This window comes from Crinia signifera, chromosome 6, assembly GCF_055691185.1.
Source record: "Crinia signifera chromosome 6, ASM5569118v1, whole genome shotgun sequence".
Classification (NCBI taxonomy): Eukaryota; Metazoa; Chordata; class Amphibia; order Anura; family Myobatrachidae; genus Crinia; species Crinia signifera.
In genome coordinates this window covers 66323432-66345375 of record NC_139222.1, presented here as the reverse complement: position 1 = coordinate 66345375, position 21944 = coordinate 66323432, and the positions used below count along the sequence as shown (strand labels likewise).

The following is a 21944-nucleotide window of genomic DNA, read 5'->3' as shown; positions in this document are numbered from 1 at the left end:
CACCCGTTTTTAGCAAATGACGTTTGCACATCTGCTGTTTTTACTTGCTGATATATACTAATGTATGTGATGCTGTTTATTTGAACTGAATGGGGAAATTAGGATATCATTTAAATATCCATTAACATCCCTATAAAAGGACTACAATACCATTGTACTGCACTGCTCTGTGACCTAATATATACATCTCTTGCTCTCTACAGCATGACCATGGCTCAGTTGGGAGTGGTGGTAGGAGTGGTGACCATCCTGGTTGCTCTGCTTTTACACTCATCCATACATAAGGTGGAAGAAGGTCACCTGGCCGTGTATTACAGGTAATGCATTACACCTGGAACTTGGTGACTCAGGAATAATGACCCTAGGTAGTTCCAGGCATGACATCAGAGCAGAAGAAGAAGCACTGTTCCATCTAGTCTGCATATTCCAGTCCTGGATGTCCTTGATGTGTTCGTTTTCTTTTGTATTATGTTCTTATTGCATATGGCCTCTTTACTAAAGCTTGTTTTTGCATTCCATTATTTTTGTTTCATAGAGGGGGAGCACTACTAAGTACTCCTAGTGGACCCGGGTACCACATCATGTTCCCTTTCATCACATCCTTCCGATCGGTGCAGGTAAGTGGTAAGAACTTCCATTTATATAGTCATATACTAATTAGTATACAAGTTTGCTTTTAACGGCAGGTAAGCCACCATAGTGACATTTAGATGGAGGTTTTTAATAAGTCGGATGTTCCCAAATGAGGTTCTCAAGGCACCCCAATGGTCCATGTATATCAATGGCTCCGCATAGGTGTTTAAATCAAACTAAGGTACTTATGGCCAAGAATGGATACACTTAAAGCCTGCACTCTTAGGATACCTAGAAGACCGTGTTTGGGAACCTCTGTCCTATATAAACAATTTTGGAGATTGTGGATGACTAATATAGTTACCTACTAAGTAGACGGGGGCAGTGATCTGTTTGCCATGTGGAGGATGCAGACCGTATACAGGCCATCATAGCGTTTATTGCTATTGGAGTCTTCTGTACATGTTATAGCTGTTTGCACCGGAAATGTGATAAATATATGTGGTGTAGGGAATTTGCATTTACTGTAGAGATCAATGATCCACCTGTGACAAAAAGCACTTGCTTTATCTACTATACATACCCAAAATGTTCTGAATAAAGACAAGGGTTGATCCTCTTTAGGTGCGGATGATTCGCACTTTTTCGGCGGACTGAATCTGCAAGATCTGCTTAGTTAGGGGGGTGTTTTCATCGTTTAAATGGCACCTCACACCCTTCGGCGCTAATAGGATCGACCCCAAGTAGTAGCTTGATGGGGTATGGGTCATAGGGTCAACTGCATGAAGCTGTACATACATTAGTAGACAGGGCTTAGTTGGACATGGCTAAGGTCGTCAGGGTTGGAATGTTGACCCAAGCATTAGGATGACAATGGAAAGGTCCATAGTCAAAAGGTCCACATGAGCTTTTCATGTTTTTTTTTTTTATCCCAAAATTTGACTTAATGAAATACCGCCTGTCAGCATGTCGGCAAAAACCTTCATATTGTCGACCTAATGCTTGTGTCAACTTATTTCATGTAGCAACCTGTCCACCTTCATGATGTCGACATAGCAACCGTATCCCGCTTGATGTATGGTACAAAGTGCAGACTACAGTGTAGACCTGTCTCTATATTACTGTGCTGCAGCAGTTAGACAGTGTGTGAACACAATGTAATAGGGAGACTGCCAGGTGCAGTTGGGTTATATCAGTCTATCAGCATAGATGTCGTTCTGTAGTGGAGGAGGTGCAGTATACTGCTTTATAATGTCTCAGAGTTCAGCAATAATTTGCATTCACACTGCTTCGGTAACCTTTATCCTACAAGAAAGCCAGTAATGTCACGCTTTACAGGTATATCAGGAAATAGAGTTGGCTGGATAATACATTTCCTCCCCCCTAGCTCTAGGACATGGAGAAGGTCTATGGCACAAGGATTGTTGATTGAGTTATGCATGTCTAGATATGAAAGTTGTTGGAGAAAAAGACTTAAATACTTCTCGAAAATGAAAGGCCTTCTTTAAACACAAGTTTATCCCTCATCAATGTGCCTATGCCTGATGCTAATTGTGCCATATTTTTATTTTTAGACAACATTGCAAACTGATGAAGTGAAGAATGTACCATGCGGTACCAGGTATGTCTGATTATATTATTCTAGAGCAGGGGTTCTCAAACTATTTGCTCTGGGAGCAAGTCAGACAATAAATATTTCTCTAACGTCCAATGGGATACTGGGCTTCACTACTATGGGGATTGAGACCTCCGCAGGAGAGACAGGCACATCAAAGAACTTTCAGTGTGTGTGCACTGGCTCCTCCCCTCAATCTCCCTCCACTAGTCAGTTTTGAAAAATGTGCCTCAGGAGAGGCAGTGCTTCTGGATGCTCCAGAGTTTTTTCTACATTTATTTTCAAAGTTTGTTATATTTTGGGGCGCTGTGGTGACCACACAGCTGTCCTGCTTCGTGGGTGTCAGGGGAAGGGTCAGTCCCCGACCTCTTCAGGTGCAGAGCTGACCCTGCTACAGGACAAATTCGGTCCTGTGTGGGGCTTGTCACCGCACAGCATTGCGCTGTGGCGAGCAAGCCTCCTAGCCGCCGCACACCCCCTGACAGGTCTGAAGACTTCAAGTGGTGAGTACAGGCTGGGGGTCCCCGCAGCCATTTCTGGTGCGGCAAGACGACGGGCAGTAATGGCGGCCTTCTAGCAGGGACCGCGTGAACCCCGCGTCTGGTAACTGGCATAGGGGTGCTGCCGCTGGACCACCAGGGACACCCCTCAGGGTATATGTATATAATATTATACCTTTTTTATACCTTTTATTACATGTCAGTATAAACGTATGTAAGCGCCAGCTCCGTGTACAGGGGGGCGGGGCTTCACTCAGAGCGGGACCAAGCTCTGCTGGGCGCGAGCTGTCACTTCCTGCTTCTTCACACGCTGCCAGACTCCATTACAGAGGGTACTTGCAGCACGGCAGAGACAGCAGGTTTTATAGCGATTAAGCGCTGCTGCGCTATCTGGCTTATTTTAGACACTGTGTTGTTATATCACTGTGTTTAGCGTTACCAGCTCACCCAGATCTGTGAGTTCAGGTTAAGGGTGCACTTGGTTCCTCAATTGCTCTGTTTTTCCCCCACTGATTAGTTACGGACACACATAAAACAAGCACATAGTCTGTTTTAACAACCAGCGGTGTGGTGTGTGCACGTGTGTGACTGCGTGGGGGTTGAGTTGTACTGCTGTACACTGTAGTACTGTCTCATCATGGTGAAAAAGTTCACTTGTATGGTGTGTAGCACCAAGTTTGTGCCCAAATCATAGTCCCAAGTCACTTGTGAGGCTTGTATGTCACCACAGCCCAGTAGTGCTGACACTCAGATCAGTGGGGTGCCCCCACAGCTTGTGGGGCCATCTCAGGCTGACGAGCAGGAGCCTGTTTGGGCCTCCAACATAAAGACATTGTTGGATTCTGTGGCTGCGCAGCTTTCCACTAACACTCAGCAAACGCAGAGGGTTCAGAGGGAATTGTCCATGTTAGCTGCCAGGGTAGATATTCTTCATACTCTTAGTGTACCTCCTCCTCCCGCACAGCCTCAAAAAAGGCCGGCTACTGCGATGGCCCCTGATTCAGATGATGATGATGAGGACATACTGGAGGAGGGTGAGGAGCAGGTTCTGCAGGAACCAGTCCCTGAGGCAGCAGTGCATGGTCCTGAACCGCTTATCAGGGATGTTTTAGATCTCCCGGTGGAGGCATCCGCAGAAGGAGATCCTTTCTTCATGACTCAGAGGAACAGCCAGTATACTTCCCTGAGCAGGCGGAGTTAGAAACTGTTTTCAGGGCTGCATGGCAAAACCCTGATAAGAGGTTTACTCTTTCAGAGCGGTTCACTAATGCTTATCCGTTTGAACCTTTGGGCAGGAAGAAGTGGGAGGAGCCACCAGTAGTGGACTCATCTGTCTCCCGCCTTTCTAAAAAGGTGTTGTTACCAGTCCCAGGTGTATCCACCCTTAAGGACGGGGCGAACAGGAGGCTGGAAGCTACCCTCAAGTCCATATACACGGCTAGTGGGGCCTCCCAGCACCCAGTCCTAGCCAGCTGCTGGATGGCTAAGGCCATTCATACCTGGTCAACCCAGATTCAGGAAGGCTTGTTGGGTGACATGACTGTGGCTCAGATAGGCGACAGCCTGCGTCACATTCAGGATACCGCTAGAATCCTGTGCGAGGCGCAAAAAGAATTGGGCGCAATAAACGCGCGCAATTCAGCCATGGCGGTTTCAGCCAGACGGGCCCTGTGGCTGCGTCAGTGGTCTGCGGATGTAGACTCTAAAAAGAGTGTGGAGGGTATTCCCTTTACAGGAGAATGGCTTTTTGGAAGCGAATTAGACGGTTGGATTTCCAAAGCCACGGCAGGAAAATCTACCTTCCTTCCATCAGCTCCCACAGTAGCAAAGCGTTCCTTCACAGGTACTTCCCAGCAGTCCTTTCGTGGGAACAGGTTTCGCCCCAAAGCTAGGGGCGCCTCCAATGCCAACAGAGGCAAGTTTAGGAAGCCTAACTCCTCCAGCACCCAGGACCGTCCCAATGCCGCGGCTTCCTCTAAGCCTGCAGCATGACGGGGTTTTCCCGCCACGAGACTCTCTCGCGGTGGGAGCGCGATTGTTGCATTTCAGCCATGTGTGGGACGCCTCTGGTCTGGATTCCTGGGCCAGGGGTCTCATTTCTCTCGGTTACAGGCTGGAATTCGACAAACCCCCTCCCAGACGATACTTCAGGTCGGCCCTTCCAGCATCCCAGGAGGATCAGGTTCTACTTCAGGGGGCCATTACCAGGCTGCTTCAGTCTCAGGTAATTGTACCGGTGCCAAGCACGGAGCAGGGCCAGGGATATTATTCCAACTTGTTCCTGGTACCGAAGCCAGACGGCTCAGTAAGGCCCATCCTGAATCTAAAATCACTGAACCCCTTCCTGCGTGTGTTCAAGTTCAGGATGGAGTCCTTGCGCTCCGTGATCGCCGGTCTAGAGAGAGGGGAGTTCTTGGCCTCTATAGACGTCAAGGACGCCTATTTACACATCCCTATCTGGCCCCCACACCAAATCTATCTCACGTTTGCCTTGGGGAACGACCATTACCAATTCCGGGCCTTGCCCTTCGGCCTGTCAACTGCCCCGCGGGTTTTTACAAAGGTAATGGCGGAAATGATGTCACTACTCAGACTTCGAAGGGTGAATGTCGTGCCATACCTGGACGACCTGCTAATAAAGGCAGGGTCGGCAGAGGCTTTGAGGAGTGCTCTCAATCTCTCCATACAAGTGCTAAGAGATCACGGGTGGATCCTGAACATGTCCAAATCATCGCTGGTTCCGACCCAGAGGATGGTTTTCTTGGGCATGATCCTGGATACATCGGAACAAAGAGTCTTTCTGCCGATGGAAAAGGTCAGTGCAATACAACAGCTGGTCAGGGAGGTCCTACAGTCTCCTCTGGTACAGATCCATCTTTGCCTCCGGCTTCTAGGCAAGATGGTAGCTTCATTCGAAGCAATACAATTTGGCCGTTTCCATCCCAGGGTCCTTCAATTGGATATTCTGACAAAGTGGTCCGGCTCCCCCCTGCAGATGCGCAGAAGGATTGGCCTTGCAACAAGAACCAGGATCTCGCTACAGTGGTGGCTAGATTCATCCAATCTGTTGGCAGGCAGACGGTTCCAGATCCAGGACTGGATTTTGGTAACCACGGACGCCAGCCTGAGGGGCTGGGGAGCTGTGACACAGGGAGTCCGCCTACAGGGTCGATGGTCTCCACTGGAGTCGGGCCTTCATATCAACAAGCTGGAGTTGAGGGCGGTCTACTATGCCCTGTTACAGGCAGCTCCATTGTTACAGGGCAAGGCGATCCAGGTCCAGTCGGACAATGCCACCACTGTGGCCTACATAAATCGGCAGGGTGGTACCAAGAGCATGCCTTGCATGAGAGAAGCGTCAAAGATTCTGTCTTGGGCGGAACAGAATGTCCAGGCCCTGTCTGCCATTTTTATCCCGGGGGTCGACAACTGGGAGGCGGACTTCCTGAGTCATCACGATCTTCACCCGGGAGAGTGGGGCCTTCACACTCAAGTGTTCGATGCCATAGTGGATCTGTGGGGGCTCCCTCAGATCGACCTGATGGCTTCACGATTGAACCACAAGGTAGCAATGTACTGTGCACGGACCAGAGACCCAGGGGCGATAGCGGTGGACGCTCTCACCTGGACCTGGGATTTCCAATTGGTGTACCTGTTCCCACCTCTCCCATTGTTGGCTCGGGTGCTAAAGCGGCTCCGGCATCAGGGGACGGAGTCCATACTGGTGGCACCAGATTGGCCAAGAAGGGCCTGGTACGGGGACATTCAGGCCATGCTAGTGGAAGACCCGTGGCGTCTGCCCCTAAGAAAAGATCTGCTCCTCCAGGGCCCGTTCGTCTTCCAGGACTTACAGCGGCTACGTTTAACGGCCTGGAGGTTGAGCGGCAGATCTTAGTCCACAAGGGTCTCCATCCCTCTGTCGTCACTACAATGATAAAAGCCAGGAAGCCGGTGACGGCTTCTCATTATCATGTAATATGGCGAAGATATATTGCCTGGTGCGAGAAGAATGACTTGCCTCCGGCCAGTTTTCGATTAAACAGCCTGCTACGTTTCCTTCAGGCTGGATTGGATAAGGGACTCAGATTGGGTTCCTTAAAGGTCCAAATCTCCGCACTGTCTGTGTTTTTCCAGAAAAAGATTGCGGCCTTGCCGGAAGTGCAAACCTTCTTACAGGGGGTTCTGAGGATTCAGCCCCCCTTTGTGCCTCCCACTGCACCATGGGATTTGGAAGTAGTTCTTACTTTCTTAAAATCAGCCCGGTTTGTTCCACTGGAGGAGTCTGAGCTGCGACACCTCACTTGGAAGACAGTTGTTCTGCTGGCTCTAGCTTCGGCCAGGAGGGTGTCCGAGCTTGGGGCCTTATCTTGTCGGAGCCCTTACCTTGTGTTCCACAACGATAGGGCGGAACTCAGGACTAGACCACAATTCCTTCCAAAGGTGGTGTCAGGGTTCCACCTAAACCAACCTATTGTGGTTCCTTCTAGCGCGGCACACCCGGATATACCAGATACCTTGGATGTGGTCCTCACCCTTAAGGGGTATGTCAAGCGCACAGCTAGGATCCGTAAGACGGACAGCCTGTTTGTGCTTTATGATGCGCAGAAGAAGGGTTTACCTGCTTCAACGCGTATTATTGCCAGGTGGATAAGATGTACTATCCAACAGGCTTATGCATCAGCTGGTTTATCGCTTCCTTTTTCAGTAAAGGCTCATTCAACCAGGTCTGTAGGTACCTCTTGGGCTGCTGCTCGAGGGGTGTCGGCTATGCAGCTTTGCAGGGCTGCAACTTGGTCAGGGCAACACACATTTGTGAAGTTCTACAAGTTTGACACCCTGGCCAGGGAGGATTCCCAGTTCGGGAATGCGGTTCTACAGCAGACTCCGCACGTTCCCACCCGTTCTGGTAGCTTTGGGACCTCCCCATAGTAGTGAAGCCCAGTATCCCATTGGACGTTAGAGAAAATAGGATTTTGGGTACCTACCGGTAAATCCTTTTCTAGTAGTCCATATGGGATACTGTGAGCCCGCCTCGGTGCGGCTTTTCTGCTGTCAGATCCTACTTCATTGTTAGGCTTATTGCCTTGTTCTCTATAGAATGGATATGTCTATAGACTTGTTTTCTAGTTACAGGTGTCCTCTGAAGTTGTTAGGATTCACCTTTTATATGTTTTGTTCGTTTGGGTGTGCTGGATGAATCTCACCACAATACATTATCACATACTCCTCACATGCTCTCCTTCGGCACAGTTTTTGCATTAACCGACTAGTGGAGGGAGATTGAGGGGAGGAGCCAGTGCACCCACACTGAAAGTTCTTTGATGTGCCTGTCTCTCCTGCGGAGGTCTCAATCCCCATAGTAGTGAAGCCCAGTATCCCATATGGACTACGAGAAAAGGATTTACCGGTAGGTACCCAAAATCCTATTTATTATTATAGGACCCTAGCAAGACTGCATATGAATAGTAGCATTGCAGATGCACAAAACAAGTGACCGCTAATGTGATGGAGAGGGATGAAGTGGGTGTTTACTTAATGAGTACCCAACCCCCCTCCACAGACACATACCATAAAGTCTGTGCTCAGTGCTCCCCTGCTGCTGCTTTCCAGAACCACCCTCCTGGCTCCCCCCCCCCCCCCCCCCCCCCCCTCCTCCTCCTCCTCCTTGGTGCACTTACTTACAAGAGGTTTTTCACATATACATGTATGTCATTGCTCTCTCTATTACACGCAATGTAGTCCTCAAAACGAAATGCTTGCTGCATTAATGTTACTACTCTTTTATATAATGTATGCTAATAAAAACTATTTCGGTGATATTTAAAATTTTTTTTGCTTTTTGTGTTTCAGTGGAGGTGTTATGATTTACTTTGACCGGATTGAGGTTGTTAATATGTTGCTCCCCTCTGCAGGTCAGTGTTTCTTTCTAAAATTTAGAAATTTCAGTTGTGATTTTTCCAATAATGTGTTGAACATGGTGACACTCCAGTAAGGAGATTTTGAGCACACACCATTTTAAAGAAAAAGGGGTAAATGGATCAAATGACTAAACAATCAGCTGCATGCTGTCAATTTTCAAAGATGGCAGTTAGTAACTGATTGGCTGGTACTTTATCTCTCTTTAATTTAACTAATTATAAAGCTTGACTCCTCTGCCCTGTCATGACATCCGTATTCTGAATGCTTAATATTTTATAGAAAATTACTTTCTGCAATAATGTTTCTTCATTTGAAATAGAGGAGAGGAAAACCTGTTTAGGGGCCAAATGCACTAAGCTTCAAAAGTGATAAAATGGAGAGTGATAGACAGCCAACCAATCAGCTCCTGCCTGACATGTCACAGACTTTTTGAAAAAGGTCAGGCAGGAGCTGATTGGTTGGCTGTTTATCAATCAGCTCCTGCCTGACCTTTTTCAAAAAGTCTGTGACATGTCAGGCAGGAGCTGATTGGTTGGCTGTCTATCACTCTCCATTTTATCAATTTTGAAGCTTAGTGCATCTGGCCCTAAACTTTTGTGGGGAGACAGAAAGTTTTATTTCTAGAAATGACAATGTTTAGGGAATCTTCAACTACTCACCATATTGTATTTCTCTGCGAAGTCTGTGTCAAAGATTTAAATTGAATTTCACCGCTTTCATTCAAAATTATCTATATATCTATCTATCATATCTCTCCCTAGTGTCCGTTTGTGGGTCTCCAAAAAACTACACCTTTCTCTCATACATGCACAAACAGGCAATCACAAGGTAGCAGACTAGCTTTCTAAGCATTTTCTTTGAGCATAGAAACATAAATATAAAAAGAAAATCAATCACTGATCTTATTGGAGTTGTAGGGTCCCTTCAAGGAAATGAAGCCTAAGATTACCTTTTTTTTCTAAGATAGAGTGTTTGGTTGTAGAGGGTTTTTCTGATTCACTCGGAAAGGCACAATCACTGTCTAATGGACAAAACCATATGCACTGCAGGTGGGGCTGATGGAGCATGTGCAGAGAGAGTTAGATTTGGGTGTTTTATTGTTTCTGTGCAGACAAAATACGATCTGCTTTATTTTAACACTGCAATATAGATATGTTTGAAGTACACCCCCCCTACCCCCCACCCAAATCTAACTCTCTGCACATGTTACATCAGCCCCACCTGCAGTGCATATGGTTTTGTCCATTAGAGAGTGATTGTGCCTTTCCAAGTGAATCGGAACGACCCCCATAGAGTAGAGGATCAAGCCTGTCTTCTGCCTGCTCATTGCGTTGTTTCTGTCTTCTTACATTAAGATGGAGGGATTATGGGCCTGATTCTGGTTCACTTGCAAAAGAAAATTATCGCTCTAATGGACAAAAACATGTACACTGCATTTGGGGGTTGTAATGGTCTTCTCAGAGAGTGTTCACCGCAACTGTGCTTAGTGACTGCTGCTGGTCTATGTTTTAGTGGTTGGTAACCACTTGTTAGTGTTCCTGACCCCTCTTCTACCACCCCCCCCCCCCTAAAAAAAAAACTTGGATTAATTTTGTTAACACCTATAGTGGTGCTCTATGCTCTAAAGGGGGAATTCAATTATTTGGGGTGAAAGAGGGAGGTAGCCTCGGGCTTTAATGCTCATGGCAATTCAATTGCACTACTTTTTTACACCCAAGACCCCATTTTAACGCATGTTGAATAATCGTGTTAAAGATTAACATGATTAAACGGGTGTTAATACACAGAATTTGAGAAAAGTATACTCATTTGTATGTTAAAAGGGTTACAGCATGCATTAAGCTGCTGTCATCAGGAATTGTTTGTTTTTGCTTCTGTTCAGAGGTGTAAAAAACAAACAAAAAAACAGTAGTGCTGCTGACAGGGGTAATAACATGGGCTCAGGGGATAAATTACTCTGTGGTAAACTACTGCGGATAATTTAATTCTCCCTTTTTTAGTGCACGTGTTTACATAAAAATGTGTTTTTATTCTGTTAAGAACTACTGTAAATATGTATATGTGTGTGTGTAATCTCCCCATAGTAAAAGTGGGGCAACTATCACTACCAGTCTTGAGTCCAGGCATGATGGGCAGCTGATTAGAAAGTGTGTGTGCACAATTCGTTTGTTCTGAACACTTTGTTCGCAATCTTTCTGTGATGTTAATAAATATGCTTTATAATAGGATGCAGATACAGGGTGTGCAGTCACAAACATGGGTTGCTGACAGACCCTGCCTCCTTGAGGTATGGGCAGGCATGTCCAAACTATGGCCCTCAGCTGTTGTGAAACTACACATCCCAGCATGCCTTGCCACTGTTTTGCTATTAGGGAATGCTGAAACTATGGCAAGGCATGCTGGGACTTGAAGTTTCAAAAAAATGAGGGCCATAGTTTGGACATGCCTGGTATAAGGGGTTATCAATGTCTAGGTCAACCATTGCTAGGTCGACCATTAATGTTAGACAGTGAGTAGGTCGAGACCTAAAAATAGTCAACATACCATAGGACAACATTGACAGAAGGCCGACACAAGCTTGGGGTCGCCATGGACATGGTCAACATAAGTTTTCACTATCTGTGATGTCTTTGTTGATATGAACACTGTATAAGTGTGCTGCGCTCACCATGCTTCTGGCACTGGGCAGAATTATGTTTTCACTCTATGCCCACTTGGATAGTAAAGAATGAAACAAGACGGTCTAAACAAAAAGACACAAAAACTTGTGTTGACCATGTCCCATGTCGACCTTCTGTCATTGTCGACCAATAGAGGTAGTCCTGGTGACTGACTACCTAGACATTGTCAACCCAGGGACCGGATGCCGACCTCCTTGATGCTGGCTGGTTCTACGTCCTGTATCTGAGGAAGAAGCTTGTTGTCTACAGCCTGCCAGGGGCATTGTAGTTCTCCAACAGCTGGATAACTACAAGTTGCCTAAAACTAAATGAAGACCTTCCTACAAACCTACTCCTTACACAACAATACTTTCTTACATTTGATACAATATTTTAGTTATCAGTTCTGTGGAGTTCCCAACATTTTATTTCATTAGATATTTCCAAATATTGTGTTTTATATGCTTTAGTTTGTTCTACATGAAATTGTTTAATTATTACATTGTGTAATTCACAGAATCATGCTATGTGTGGGGAGCACTTCTCATCTGTCCCCAGTGTTCTTCTCCACCTGGGCTACATACACTGTGAGGGCTCACTCTGCCCAGTAACCCAACTTACACCACTTTCTTATTGATTTTTACAGTGTACGATGTTGTACGGAACTACACAGCAGATTATGACAAGACGTTAATCTTTAACAAGATCCACCATGAGCTGAATCAGTTCTGCAGTTCACACACCTTGCAGGAGGTATACATTGAATTGTTTGGTGAGTGTTCATTGAAGTAACGTTATTTAAATACGAACTGTCCAAGAAAAGAAAAGAATGCAGTATATTTTAGTTGTCCACTACATCCTCGTACATATGTGCCACAGTCGTGCCAAACAGCCTATCTTGGCATACCGGGAATCATCTTGTTTTGGGTCTTTTTTTTTTTTTTTTTAGGTTTTTTTTTTCAGAACATGCATCCTAGTTTTAGAACACAATGAAAAGTGCTAATTATTTTATAGAGCACTTGTATGTTTGTTAGGGCATCCACACAGGGTGATTCCAGGGCTAATTCTAATGGTGCCCACACATGGTGCGATGTGCTCTACGTTTTGTTCTAGATTTTATCGCATCAGGTTCAAATTGAATGCGATTGGCTATGCCAGCGTGCGTTGTGAACTAGATGCGATCGTTCTGTGTGTATGTCGCGTGAGTGCCCAGTGTTGTATGATATGGTGGCTCCTTCATGCCAGGCATTTTGCGCTGCATGGAGTATTGAGGTAAGATGTATGAAGATACATCTGTAGTCGGATTTCTCAAAGTCATTAAACTGATCATTACTTTATAGAATTAAAGTTAATTCCCCAATGTTTGTCTCTATAGATCAAATAGATGAGAATCTAAAACTATCACTACAGATGGAGCTGAATTTCATGGCTCCGGGACTCACCATACAAGTAAGTCCTGCTTTTTTCATATGTCCATTGTATTTGAGACAAAATTGGGTAGACTGTGACATCAAGGCTTCTGTTTGTCTCCAAGGCAGTACGTGTTACAAAGCCAAAAATCCCAGAAGCCATTCGAAGAAACTTTGAGCTAATGTAAGTGTGATAGCTGTATCAGATCATTATTGTGACTGTGGTATATTTAGAACATGGAACATGGAAAAAGAACGTGTGTCTGTGTACAATTTCGAGCAGGTATGGCCAAAATTGCACTCAATTGCTAATATGCCAAACAGTAGTGCCCTCAATTATCAATATGCCTAAGAGCAGCCATCGTGAGGTGATTGTGTGACGCACAACTTTTGCCCAGATTGATAATCTGCAAAGGAGCAGAATATGCTATACAGGAAAGTCCCCAACTTATAACATGTTAGATGTATGAAGCAGTGATGAGGGAGGAGAAGTGATATAGTGCCTATTACTTTATCACCGGCCAATCGGCTCCTGACTGTTAAGTTACAGGCTGGGTTTAAAAAGGTACAGTCAGGAGCTGATTGGCCAGTGATAAAGTACCAGGCACTTAATCACTTCTCCTCCCTTATCACTGCTTCATTAATCTACCCCTCAGAGCTTTATCTGTGCATTGGTTTACACTTTTCCATACTGTTCACATGGAAGCATGTATTGAAGCTGGTGGATTCTGATGGAAAACATTGGGAAAGCTGCTGCCACATTAGTGTTCACTCTGTGACATGCATTAAATATGTAAAAAGTCAATGTGTAGTATAACCCACATAAAAGTTAATTGTCTGAGGATTCTGGCAGACCAATGAATATATCTATTTATTTTAAAGGGAGGGAGAGAAGACCAAGCTCTTGATTGCTGCACAGAGGCAAAAAGTGGTGGAAAAGGAAGCTGAGACTGAGCGGAAACGGGCTGTAATAGGTAACCGAGTCTTTGTGCAACACAGCAAGAACTGAACATAAATGCCATATTGCATTGGGTAATCTATATAGCAGTTTATTACTCCAGGAAAACCTTGCTTATTTTTTCTCCTACCTTTTATGGAGTGCAAGCAGAGATCATGGTTTTCCTGCCCTGGTAATCTGCGCTGTAGTAGCAGAGAATTCAATCTGCCCAATGTAAGAAAAAAACTAAATCAAAAGGAGTGAAGACTTCCAAAAACATCAATATGCATTAGGGACGTGCAGGTCCGGATTTACTTGGATCTGAAAACGGGAACTTATTGGCTGTCAGCTGTCACATTTTTTGGCTCCAAAACATGACAGCCGGATAGCCAATAAGATCTCGTTTTGAGATCTGGGTAAATCCGGACCTGCACATCTATGCATATAAGGAACAAACTGAAGGGAAAAGTCCAGATACATAAAAAAAAAGGACATGTTACGCCCCTTATTTTTTGTTTTCTGTATTAGGTACTTATGTAGTATCTGGGCGTCCGATTTAGAAATCGGATTGGATCGCATCGCATGCGACCAAATCGTATGCGATGCGATGGTCAAGATTTTTCCATAGGATTCAATGTTAAAATGGTCTGAGTCCATTTTAACATAGAATTCAATGGGAAAAAGGGGTCCTTTTCCTTTCCCCACTATCCAAGTGGGCATGGAGTTGGATATAAACCTGTGGCGAGCGTAGCGAGCCACCGAGCCCGAAGCGTGGCGAGCGTAGCGAGCCCCGCAAGGGGACACAGAATACTTTTTAAGAAATATGCGTCCCCTCGCGGGGCTCGCTTCGCTCGCCACGCTTCGGGCTCGGTGGCTCGCTGCGCTCGCCACGCTATATAAAATCAACTCTATGCCCACTTGGATAGTGGGGAAATGAACAGGACCTTCTTAACATTGAATCCTATGCAAAATCGAATCGCATCGCATCTGATTGTATGCCTTAAGGTAAGGCATACAATCACAAAATCGGACGCCCAGATACTACATAAGTACCCTGTATTATAATATAAAAATAAAAGGGATATTGAAGGGGGAGGGTAAGGGGTAGTAGACATGTAAGACATCCAAACATAGGTTATTATAAAATGAACATTCACAATTTAAGCAGAACTCATGAAAACACAAATCAGGGTTACTGAGGCAATAATAATATTAAAGGAAGCCAAAATTGAGGCATGTAATTCCCCACAAAACAATCCTATTTTATATAGTAGTGGATTTCCAACTGGTGAACCAGGAAAAGGTAAATGCACATCTGGGGTCAGTAATAAAAAAAAACAAAAAAAAAACCTTAGTCATCTAGTCCAGCACTATAGACATGTCAATTATACCATAGGGCCAATGGCTTTGACTCAGAAATAGAACATTTAATGCTTGTAGTTACAATTTCAAATCTATATTGACGTGTTGCTATTATTTCTGCTAAAGATGGGTGGTGCTGAGATGTTCTATGGCTTTGCAATCGCATTTGTAGCTGCAATAACGATATGTCCAACCACCTGCTTATTGCATGAATGGAATGTATAGAGTGGCTTTGGCAGGAGAAATTGCATTACTAAGTCATCTTCTATAAATAGATTCAAAAACAAAAAGAACAAATATTTAATCAGTGGACAATTCCAGAAAATGATAAATAATTTACAGAGCTGAACAGAACTTTAGATTGAATTGGATACATTTTACCCAGTTTGTTGGGCAGAGGGCACCTACTGCACTACTTCTGCTAATTAATAAAAACAATTAGTGTTGGTCAGATGATACACTGAAAAAAAAGAAAAAAAAATGATGCTGTTGCTGATTTTATACAATTCCCACATTGTGATGTTAAATTCTTAATTGACAGAGGCAGAAAAAGTGGCGCAAGTGGCCAAAATCCATTTCCAACAGAAAGTCATGGAGAAAGAGACTGAGAAACGGATCTCTGAGATTGAAGGTCAGGATGGTCACTTATTATTGTTATCAGCCTTATAGAAAGACCAATCCATACAGTAAAGTGGGAGATGTGGACCCTAAGTGGTATGGGAAATCCGGCAGAAAGCCCAAGCGCTTCTACTATTTGTGCCTGATTCAGCAAGGCTCGCTATGCAGCGGTTGTTCTATGCTTAGTGCGCCCTGAAATGCCGCCCGGCCGAACGTGCCCCACCCCCTCCACCGCTGAATCCCCTCAGTAACATGCAAGGGCATGTACCCGAACACTTCCCTTCGCATGCGGCCCGAAATAAAGGTTAGTCTAAACTGACTTTTATTTCCCTCGGAGTCCACCGAAGAGGGGGCTGGGGCACTGATGTCTTGTGATGTCAGCCATCCGCCCCGACAGGCATCGGTCTGCCCGCGTTCCCAGGGGGGATGCCCAGCGTTTTCATGGGGACGCCCATCAGTGACGTGCGGTGAGATCAGTCACTGGTGAGGCTCTGTATTTTTAAAATTATTATTTTTATTTTTACCAGCTATTTATATAGCGCAGCGCTTTACAGAGTATAGTTGAACATTCACATCAGTCCCTGCCCCAGTGCAGCTTACAATCTATATTCCCTACCACATGTACACGCACACACAGACATTCTAGGGTTAATTTTTGTTGGAAGCAAATTAACCTACAGTACTAGTATGTAAGCAATCAACTTATGCTTTTAAGTGATGCCCAAATAAATGTAGAAACAGACATCAATTACAATAGTGCTCATGAAAGATAGACGTGTGTGTTTATGCTCCAGTCCAAATCCTTACTCTGATAAAGTTTTTATCCAAGAAAACCAACAGTTTACATTACAATGTCTGGAAAGTGAAGGATGACAGATAGTACAATGGTCATTGCCTTTCTTCCAGTTGCTGAGAGCACCAAAGGGTTTAATAACTACAAGTACAAAGGAAATCCCCAAATACCCACCAGTGAGGGAGAGAAGGAATACATATCTAAGCCGTACCTGGGCTCACAGAGTCCGGATCTCCGCCGGATGCATCCTTCCTCGGCCCCCCTGCAATCACCTTGCAGGAGCAGCAGTTACCGAAGATCAGGAATGCACCCGGCAACCACATGCTGCGCTCCCCCCAAGCTTCTGGCACACAGGACGAGGAACGTTACTGTACCGGCCCCTGCTCTGTATGCAGACTGTGATGTGCCCTGCCCTTCACTGTGAACGATTCCCACTCCCCCCGCCAGAGATGCCCGCTACTGTCACCGCCGCCAATGCCTGCTTCTGCCGCGCCCGCTGCCCACTCCAACCACCGCCGATGCCCGACATTTTGCAGGTCATACCTTCTGGGGTTGGGGGGGGATCTGGTTATGCGTGCCCCTCGGCTGGACCAGCTGCTGCAGTGCAGGCTCTGATCCCGGCAGATAGGGCTGGCTCTGAGAGCGGATACAGGCTGTCAGTGTATGACAGCCTGTACCCGCTGTCCTATCACATCTGTCTCAGTGACATCCCTGTCACTGAGGCAGATGTGTAATTGTCGCTTCCCCATTGATTTCTAACGGGCTTTTCTGACTCTTCTTGTGCCCCTCCTAAGCTCCGCCCCTCGCTGCTGACAATATTCAATTATCAGCAGGAGGCACCGCTCTCACTGCCTCCCAGCTTCCTCAGCGTCCCACCACATAAATGATTTAAAAAAAAAAAAAATACAAATAAGTTATTTCTTGCACAGTATATGTGTTTTAAATATGTTTGTATTTTTTTTTTTATCATTTATGACAGGTGAGGCTCTGCCTCCCCTGACGCCCATAAAACACTGGGCGTTCCCCATGTCGAAACTGATGTCTGCCATCGACCCGCCACCTCTGGAACAAACGGCTCAGCGAATGTGAAAGCCAGTCACTCCCTGGGGTCAGCACATGCTCAATTACGGATCCCCACCATCGGAATGGAGTTGAATTTGCCCCGTTCCGATCACTACTGAATTAGGCCCATTATATAGGCTTACAGTCTGTGCTAGGGATGGCCATCGTTGCCATTGCCATTGATGGCAATTCTGCAACTGGCCATCGATAGTGCTAAACTATGCTATGGATGACCATCGATATTTTTACATATCGATGGTCATCCATTGTGTTTGTTTGATTGGCCTGTGGGCCAATCAAAACACAGGGGCGGGGCTTCACGGGTGTTGGGGCGGGGCTATGCTCCGTTTCCCGGCACTTAAAAAAAAAAAAAACATTGATGGAGGGAAACCATCTGGTTCTCCTCCATCGATGGCTAAAGTATTCGACATCGGCTATGAACCATCGATGATTTCGAATCATCGAGGGTGATGGCCATCCATCACTTGTATTTATACCCTGATGTTTATGTTTTGGCCTCAGATTCAGCTTACCTAGCCCGGGAAAGAGCCAGAGCAGATGCTGAATATTACACAGCTCAGAAGTTTGCGGAGTCTAATAAGGTGCGTACTGGAGTACATTAGGAGATCACATTCCTGCTTAACTACTACAACCACATCTCTGGTTACTGTTTAATAAATAAGGAAAACCTATATATGAATGTGGTAAAAAAATAAATTAAGTCTTTAAAAAAAAAGTTTGACCAGCCTGGACTTGAGTTTGTGCTCCATATTTAGGTAAGGGGCCTATGCAATCCTATTCCTACAGTAGCGAGGTTTGTTTTTGTTTTTTTTAAATATTCAAATGAAGCGGGCATCTTTTAATTGGACCTCTCACATATTCCCTTGCAGTTGAAGTTGACACCACAGTATCTGGAACTCATGAAGTATCAGGCAATATCAGCGAATAATAAGATCTACTTTGGAAGTGACATCCCTAGTATGTTTTTGGATTCCCCCTCTCTCAAAGTGCCGCTCATGCAGCAGGACGCACATCTGGCAGACGGCAAAGATCAATCTCAAAAGAAAAGGGACAGGAAAGTATGAAGATCTGATTAATAAACATATGTGCAGTCTCCTGGACCAGAAACAGCAGCTGTGGGGATGTATCCCAAACAAGCACAAGAGTTTTCTGGAGAGCAACCATAAAGCATCAACTGCCGCTAAATATGCTCCTCCTCCTTTCCCCTCCCCTTTTTAGGTTTTTCTTTCAAAGTTTCCTCAGGCTTTTTGATTTTGTGCTTCCAGTAGTTTGTTCATTTTCCGGTTGAGAAACATGAACTTCCGCATACTTGATCGTGGATGTAGATGAAGCAAACATCTGTTGCTCTGTGCCGAGTTCCGTGAGCAGCTTCATTGGAAGCAGGCACTGGCTCTTGTTCTAATACTCTTTGTAGTTTTTTTTAACGTGCGTCTCTGGGAATCTAGAGATTCGTTGACAAAGGCTTCCTGCTATTGCTGCATACAGGGGGATAAAAAAAATGCTGTTCTGTTAGTCAATAAAAGAAGATAAAAGGCCGCTTTCAGATGTGACCGGATGGATCAGAAGCCTAAAATGTTGCACAATACCACTGCACTACATTGACATTCATCTCTTCAGAGATTGTGACTGAAAGATCGTATCTCTGAAAAAAAAAAAAAAAAAACAGATGATACAATCCTAGATCTTAACCAATGATTTATGTGACGTCTGCCAGAAAGATCACATGAACTGACTTTTGTAATTGTAAACTGGCCTAACCTTATTGAGAGCATTGTGAAAGGCTTCTGGCGTCCACTCCTCTAGAGCCGCTTTTCTGGAAGATTTGCTCATTGTTTGGCCACAAATATATATCTTGAATGTTTTTTCTTCTGTGTCGTCTTCTGCACAGAACGAAGAGAATCTAAATTCTTACCTACTCTGAGTGTTCTATAAACCTTTTGGTGCTTGTCCCCTATTAAATCTCCTCTTTACCTACTATAAGAACATTTCTACTATGTCCAGCCTACTTGTTGTTAATCTGTACTCTCGTTCGCTCCTAGAGAAATACAGAAAAAAATTACTTTTCCAAAAAGAGTAACAATCGTTATTTGAGAAGTCCTGTCATTTTAGCACCCGTTAACTCTCCATTGTATGTGACATACATAGAGCATCTGTCATTCAGGGGCACCCACTTACTGATGTATATTTCTGTGCCTAAGATTTCTAAGCATTCATTACAAATATGCTGTGTTTGCTTTGGGATGAGTATCTGAAAATGCAAGTTTTTATTATATATCACTACTCTAGACCATTGGTGGTATCCAACTCAAAAGATGGAACTACAGTACATACTCTTTTCTGTGAATTTAATATAGAATAATTATAGTTGCTGTATTACATGACTGAGGGCGTAACTACTGACTGTTCTGCAAACGTAAGTAAGGTTGTCTCTCAGAGGAAATAAATACCTGTCCGTGATGCCGTCTGAGCAGTGAATGTGGAATGAGCGACTTTTTATAGGATTCATCATTTATAATTCTAAAATAACCATCCTTTGCCAGTCGTATGAAAAATACACTGCTTAGGACTGTGGCTATTTGAGGATGATAAATATACGTTCATGTCCTCTTGTTAATTTGCTGTAGACCTGCAATGAACAAAGTATATTGTATATAGTAGACAACTCATGGCACTCCATCTGCTGTGAAAGTACACATCCCAGCATGCTGTAACAGAAACTGGCTTAGAAAGCAGGGATGTAGAGATACAGCCACTTGGTCTACAAGAATTAGGTTGTCATGACTGAAAGCCAACATGGGTTAGGTCAACATGCTCATTAGGTCGACATGGTTTTTCACTTTTTGGGGGGAACCGAAATGTGCCGACAGGCGGTATTTCATGCCCTACCATCCACTAGGATGTGAGAATAAAATAGTGTGCTGAGCGTAGCGAGGCACCGAGCCTGAAGCATGCGAGGGGGGCGCAATGCTACGTTTCAGTGTCCATGTCGACTATGTCGACATTCTGGACAAAAAAACCTAGCAAAAACCCATTGTTGACCTTTTGAGTGCCGACCTTCCCCATGTCGACATAATGCTTGTGGACCTGGTTGCTGTCTATCCAATGATCCCATTGCGGGATGTGTAGTTCAACAGCAGCTTGAAGTGCCACAGGTTGCCTACCACTGGTATAGACAAATATAAGATTGCTGCCTGTGAGGGTGTACTAATTCTAACAATGTTCTGTCTGATTCTTGTGTGCACATTACTTTGACAAAGACCACCTCACTCTTTCACAGCAAGTGCAGGCAGGCCATTGTCCATGTTCAGCAATACTAGTGTTACAACCATATCAAAGTGTTGCGCAGGAGAAGGATTTACAGTAGAAGCTCTGGCTGTTTTCACACCGCTCTGATGTTCATTAACTGTATATGTCTGTGGTAGCCATACTTCATTAATCTATTCAATTAATTAACCGATAAATCCATGTACATTAACATGCACAAAACAAAATTACATTGGGTGTGCTTGATTTCCCATGGTTTTGGTAACCCAAACAGTGCTACATCATCCTCTTGTGTTCTGTAACTGTTCTCCTGAGTTATACAGTCAGAGCTGTCCATGTTCCTCTGGAAACTTCCTCGGAAATTTTAAACATGGTTCAAAAGGAGGAGAAATTAACGTTCTCTACCTGTTTATAAAAGTCAGGTGGTGGTGATGTTGGAGTGGTGCGGAACTGTTCGACCATCAGGGAACTTGGTGGAAGAGCACATTTATTGTTCTTAACCATAGTGCAATTGTATTACATACGGTCTGTGATGGTGTCTCTTTAAATATTTTTTTTTCTATGACCTGGTATTGCAGTAAAATGGCTGGTGTCACATCATTACTTGTTTCCAAACAGCTGACTTGCAATATTCACTACCTGCCTTTCCATAGATCTCCCACAATGTCCGTTTCAAGAATGTGCCACCATATTTTTTTTTTACGGTTCTATGACATTTATGTATTGGGAAGGATGTTTATATGCAACCAATATTTTTGGACTTAGAAAATAAAGTAATTATTTTGGTATCCGATATGGAGTCTTTCACTGTAATCAAACATTTCATGTAGAATTTAGTTACTTTTTTTGTAGGAGTATAGAAATGAAAAATAGTTTTGTGTGTGATTAAATGAAATCTGTACGCCACCTTTGGCAAGCAGCGTTCTAGTCAGGACACCTAAGGTAAGCATAAAGTTATACAGAATCTTTATCAGGCTGGAGCGTAGCAACACCAATCCTCATGACAAGAGTGAGAAGGTGAAGGTTTTAGTGGCTCTATACAAAATATTACACCAGCAGAGGGTAGCATAGAGATAGCCAAAACTCCACACTCCTATGACATGACAGCACAGTGTAAGAAACAGCTGTGGCCATCCCAAGTTTCTGCAGAGATGTTGATGGTCACAATACAGACGGTTCATCCTGACTGTCAGAATCCCAACACATTCCAC

The 21944-nt window shown here is 44.5% G+C and overlaps 1 protein-coding gene across 9 annotated transcripts in view; it reads left to right on the top strand.

Moving 5' to 3' along the window:
• ERLIN1 (ER lipid raft associated 1) overlaps positions 1–21526 on the top strand; it is a 34269-nt gene extending 12743 nt beyond the window's left edge. For 8 of the 9 annotated variants that reach the window (XM_083146186.1, XM_083146193.1, XM_083146190.1 and 5 more), the window contains 10 exons: positions 204–317; positions 536–617; positions 2148–2194; positions 8539–8600; positions 11914–12039; positions 12643–12716; positions 12802–12860; positions 13559–13650; positions 15517–15606; positions 16500–17962. In XM_083146186.1, coding sequence (XP_083002312.1) covers positions 204–317; positions 536–617; positions 2148–2194; positions 8539–8600; positions 11914–12039; positions 12643–12716; positions 12802–12860; positions 13559–13650; positions 15517–15606; positions 16500–16810 — 1057 coding nt within the window. In that variant the 3' untranslated portion in view covers positions 16811–17962. The other variant, XM_083146187.1, reaches the window with a different exon arrangement.
• The last annotated feature ends 418 nt before the right edge of the window (positions 21527–21944 follow it).